At 47.9% G+C, this 5716-nt stretch overlaps 1 protein-coding gene across 1 annotated transcript; it reads left to right on the forward strand.

Annotated features, from left to right (window-relative positions):
* Positions 1 to 574: 574 nt before the first annotated feature.
* On the forward strand, positions 575 to 4815 carry nog2 (noggin 2). Its single transcript, XM_038820850.1, has one exon. The coding sequence runs from the start codon at positions 1240 to 1242 to the stop codon at positions 1882 to 1884; it is 645 nt and encodes a 214-aa protein (XP_038676778.1). The 5' UTR covers positions 575 to 1239; the 3' UTR covers positions 1885 to 4815.
* The last annotated feature ends 901 nt before the right edge of the window (positions 4816 to 5716 follow it).

A 5716-nucleotide genomic window follows, 5' to 3' on the forward strand; every position in this document is an offset into this window, starting at 1 on the left:
GGAGTTGGGGTGGTGGGAGGGTGCGGGTCTGGGAGTTGGGGTGGTGGGAGGGGCCAATCTGGGGCTGGGGACAGGAGGGGGGCGGGGTTGGGAGTTGGGGTGGTGGGAGGGTGCGGGTTTGGGAGTTGGGGTGGTGGGAGGGTGCGGGTTTTGGAGTTGGGGTGGTGGGAGGGTGCGGGTTTGGGAGTTGGGGTGGTGGGAGGGTGCGGGTTTTGGAGTTGGGGTGCTGGGAGGGTGCGGGTTTGGGAGTTGGGGTGGTGGGAGGGTGCGGGTTTTGGAGTTGGGGTGGTGGGAGGGTGCGGGTTTTGGAGTTGGGGTGGTGGGAGGGTGCAGGTTTGGGAGTTGGGGTGCTGGGCGGGTGCGGGTTTTGGAGTTGGGGTGCTGGGAGGGTGCGGGTTTTGGAGTTGGGGTGCTGGGAGGGTGCGGGGTTGGGTGTTGGGGTGGCGGGAGGGTGCCAATCCGGGCTGGGTGACGGGAGGGTGCGGGTTAAGCTGTTTGGAGGCTGTGGCGGGTAGGAACAGGCGGAGGGCGGGGGAAAGGTGTCAATCAGGAGTGGGGAGCCGGCCCCGGGAATTCTCCGGGACAGGGATATTTAACCTGGAGCCTGAGGCTCGACATCAGTGCGGGAGCAGCAGGGGACAGGACAGAGACGGGACGATACTGAATCAACACTGAAAGCGATACCGGGAACAACACCGCGACCGACTCCGAGATCAACACCAGCATCAGCACCGGGAGCGACACCGGGATCAACACTGCGATCGCCGCTGACATTTCCCTGGGCAGACGGGCAGCACCGCCGGCTCAGTCCCGGAGTGGAGCCTCTGGGGCCGGCCCCGGGCCGGGCTGGATTTCTCTCCCGGAGCCGTCCCGCTCTCTCCCGGGCTCCGGCTCCTGTCATCCCGTCTAGACAACTTGTGGCAGTGAGTCCTGCCGTTGCCATGGCGACTGGTAGCAACCCGACGTGAATTTTGGGGTAAAGAAGCTGGAAAAAAAGGCAGCTTTCTGGAGCTTTGCACTTTTCCGGAGGTGGATTCGGTGGAAAAAGCCAGGAGGGGAAAGGAGGCGAGAGAGAGACTGCGAGAGACATCAGCTTAATCCGGCAGCAAAGTTAAACCTCAGCACGTCCTGTACGTGCCCGTCATTCAAAGCCCAGTGTGTTCTATTAAAAGTATCAGTCTGCTCGCTTTGCTGCCTATTTATAAACCTCTGGGCTCGGCGAACTGGCCCGTTTAAAACATGGAGCTGCCACAGTATATGTTAAGCTGTTTCTGCATGCTGCTGCTACAGCACGGACTCTGTCAGCCTTATCTACACCTCCGACCCGTCCCCAGTGACAGTTTGCCCGTGGTGGACATTATCGAACACCCGGACCCAGACAACGACCCCAAGGACAACGATCTGGACGAACGGACTTTGCGGAAGAAGCTCGGCAGTCACTTCGATCCCAACTTCATGTCCATCACTCTGCCCCAACCGGAGGACTCTCAGTCTCGGGACCCGAATTCCAGGTTCAAACCATTGGGCGCAATGCCCAACGACATCAAGAGGTTGGATTTGTCTGAGACCCCTTATGGGAGGAAAATGAAGCTGGGCAAAAAGGCCAGAAGGAAGTTTCAGCAATGGCTTTGGTCCTACACATACTGTCCGGTGATGTACACATGGAAGGACCTGGGAGGCCGCTTCTGGCCTCGGTTTGTTAAAGAAGGGAACTGTTACAACGAGAGGTCCTGTTCATTCCCCGAAGGGATGCTGTGTAAACCTGTCAAATCTATCAGCAAGACTTTCTTAAGGTGGTATTGCCAAGGATGGTCAAAGCCTAAGTACTGCACGTGGATACCTGTCCAATACCCAGTCATTTCCGAGTGCAAGTGTTCCTGTTAAAGGGAGAAATGTTCTCATGCAGACTGGGTGAATCCTTATACAGATGGTCTATAGTATAACAGCGCCCTATAGTGAAATCTATTTTTATATATCGCATTCTAAAGAAGCGCCAGCTTTGTACCTATATAACACAATGAGATTTAAAGTTGCAGAAAATCGTGGATTTTTTGGTGGGGTGGGGAGGGGGGAGGGGGGAGAGAACTAACGGACCATAAAGAAGCTCAACTCAGAGGAAAGGGATATTCGCACTCCACACTGCGGGTCCCGACCGCTGACTTTGAGAACTATCAGGAGCTCCGAACAAGTCTAGCCTGGGTTTCCATTCACTGAATCCTAATAACTGCCTTTACTGCCATGTGCCTAGATATTTTTTGTAAAATAATAATAATGATTATAAAAAGTTGAGGTGAAGATATTACAGAGTGAAATCTCAACTTTCCAATACATTATAGGAGTGTAGAAGAGTAAAAACCTTGTGTCCAATTATTTATTACTTTAACGTTTGTTGATATAAAGTAGATGATATCGTGACATTTGGAGATGTTTACTTGAATATTCTTTCTAAAAAACATATCAATGTAAATATAATGGTTCAATGTTTTTAGCAATAAAATCTCATCTTTGAAACAAAAGGTTTTGGAAATCTGAAAGCATTCAGAGCCTTGGCTTTTTTGGCTGCGAGAGAGTGACTCCGCTATAAGAGAATAGAAACACCATCAGTCCATGGGCTATCTAAACGGAGAGAGCCCTTAATCATTCCAATAACTTAGAGCTGCCTTTGAAACGCCCCATTCCCTGCACCCAACAAACTCCTTCACAGGCCGTTCTGTCGGTAATCTGTACTAACTGTTCCATCTCAAACTTTAACAAACGTGAAGCGTCTGCTTATCCCTCAATTTACGATATATTATCACAGGTATAAACAGTTACAAATGGTACTTAAATTCCAGTCACGGGAGATATGTGACCTCTCCAATATTCAGCCTATATCTATCAAATAAGCGCTGCCTAGGGAACTACTATCAATATAAAAGGCAGAGAGATCTGTCCTGCCCAAGATAACAGTATCGCTTCGCGCGAAGTCAGAACATAACCGGTTGTATAAAAGCTTGGTTCAAAATTTAGGAAGGAATAAAATAATTGCAGTGCTGATATTGGAAGGACCAAGCTCGGGCAGGTCTGCGGACACCCCCACATAAACAGGTGAAAAAACTATCAGACTACTGAAAAACAAACACATCAAAAGATGTTTTTAATTTGGAATGCGTCCAGCAGGATTGGGGACACGTTGTCTGGGCATTTGAGTGGGTTACCCCTCCCCCTCACACACAAACACAGATATTTATACAGCCATGCAGATTTGTCTCCGAGTTACTCGCTAAGAAATGTGGTGAAACTTTACAGGCCGCTTTCACTGGAGTAAATGGATGAAGATTGGAAAACTGCACGGAATGGAATAGGCTGTTGATAGGAGCACTTTCTTCTGTCTGCTCCCTCGGCGTTTTTCCAATCTCCAGCAAGCCCCAAACACTGTAGCTGTTATTAGTGGTGCTCACCAAAAGATTTTAACGCGGCTCGGCTCTCTTTTCTGAGGTGCCGGCGACTGCTCTGACTGGAAATCATTCTGCGAATAATTTCGTCGCATTGCTAATTTGAAGTGTATGTTCAGAGTGAGGTTAGACTTGATCCTGATTACAGCATTCATTCGCTGTGCGCTCCTTTTCACATATTTAACTATCATTATTTATTTATTAAAGAAACCCTTTTTAGGACGCCAAGGCGCGCTGCCAGTTACTGCAGAGAGAATCCTCATACAGGTTTTTCTTTCTGAGGGAGAGTCTAGTGACGCCTGGTATTTCTGGGACTGTGAAAGGCTCTCCTCTGTATCACGGCGTTGCAAAGCCCCTAGCTTGATCCCTGTGTGCAGTTGGATTCAGAGTCTCAGGCTGGGCTACGAGCAGATGCTGTCGGCTGACTCATAGGCGCCGCTCAGCCGCCCCCTCTCGACAGCTCGGAATGTAGCACTAAGACCCTACACACACACAGAGAAAATCTATTAACCCTCTCCACACTTTCCTCAGTCAGCTCTTCAATCGTTGACATCCCGGGGGCTATCACACGGAGGGGGGTCACATTACTTACTGACTTACTGTTAATAAATGCTTGTTCCTTCACTCAAGCGTTTCCTGTTAACTACGTCTGCCTGTCTTTGTGTGGGCCCGGGAATTCTATCAAATGTCAGAGGCACCTCTAAAACTCTAGAAAATTGAACGCGCCAATTTTTATTTTTGTTTTGTTTGTAGTCTGGTTATCTGATGTGACATCTCGGAGACGCTTGCGGCGGAATGATTAACATTCTCTTTTTTATGTGAAACAGAAAATTGAAGTTTAGACAAAACAACAAGGCTGACAGGAATATTCTACCCTGTTATAAGCCTCAATACTTTCTGTATATTGATTGGCGGAAATGTACAGTGGCGACGGGCTAAGGCCTTCAACCCTGTAACACCCATTGAAAAGCCGCTTGCTAAAAAGACTGGCTTTGCTGGTTAGACCATTCGAACCCAGCCGAACTCCTCTGTCGATTGCGATGTAACGACATGAAGTGAGTTTGATCCAGTCTTAACCCATTTCCTAGTGGGCATAGTGCCACCATGCACTATTTTCCCTAATTTAGGACTAAACTGATATTTTATGCATAGAGGCCACAGGAGGGTTGAAATATGAAGAAATAAATCACATTAGTGTCGTCAGGTGGGGGTGGGACATTGAAGGGATGTTTCTGAGGTACACTATATTGTTCCACCAATGTATATGGAGTGTTACGGTAACCTATGCTTTATCTACCCTGAAAGTGTTTGATGGAACATTATAGAGGAAGCTTTATTCTATATCTAACCTGTGCTGTATCTGCCCTGGGAGTGTTTGATGGGACAGTGTAGAATGAACTTTACTCTGTAGCTAAACCATGTTGTACCTGTCCTCATAGAATACATATAGTGCAGAAGGAGGTCATTCGGCCCATCAATATGCACCAACCCTCTGAAAGAGCACCTTAGCCAGGCCCACTCCCCCACCCCATTCCCCTAACCCCACCTAACCTGCACATCTTTGGACACTAAGGGGCAATTTAACATGGCCAATCCGCCTAACCTGCACATTTTTTGACTGTGGGAGGAAACCGGAGCACCCGGAGAAAACCCACATAGACATGGGGAGAATGTGAAAACTCCACACAGTCACCCAAGGTTGGGATTGAACCTGGGTCACTGGTGCTGTGATGCAACAATATAACCACTGTGCCACTGTTCTGCCCAAAAATCAAATTCAAATGTTACCATGTGCCATGGCAGGATTTGAAGCTGTGTCCTTAGACTTTGCTCTGGGTCTCTGGATTACTAGTCCAAAGACCATTCCACTGCACCACTGCTTATATTTCCCTCCTGGGAGTGTTTGATTCAGAGTGTAGAGGGAGCTCTACTCTGTATATAACCCATACTAAACCTATCCTGGAAGTGTTTGATGGGACAGAAATGAAAATTGCTTTATTCTCCTGCGCTCTAATCTCTCACCCTAACGAACAAAATTCCAGGCATCTGGGAGCTTTTATTCAATGAGAAACAATGATTTCACAAAGAAGTAAAATAATGATGGCTTTTGTTGTAATATGTGTTTGCTGGCAATAATAACTGACCAATCCTGTATTCTCCTTCATTAAACTTTTCGCCCTTACATCCAGTGATGGTACAGTTTTTTTATCTGGATTAATGGGACCATTTTAACAGGCATGTTGGGAGTTGGTACTTTGATTTTGCATGCAGTATTGTCAATA

The sequence above is a fragment of the Scyliorhinus canicula genome, chromosome 15, assembly GCF_902713615.1.
Source record: "Scyliorhinus canicula chromosome 15, sScyCan1.1, whole genome shotgun sequence".
NCBI classification, from domain to species: domain Eukaryota; kingdom Metazoa; phylum Chordata; class Chondrichthyes; order Carcharhiniformes; family Scyliorhinidae; genus Scyliorhinus; species Scyliorhinus canicula.

Bases quoted from the DNA above. Each gene is read 5' to 3' on its own strand.
- nog2 (XM_038820850.1), top strand. From the start codon at position 1,240: ATGGAGCTGCCACAGTATATGTTAAGCTGTTTCTGCATGCTGCTGCTA.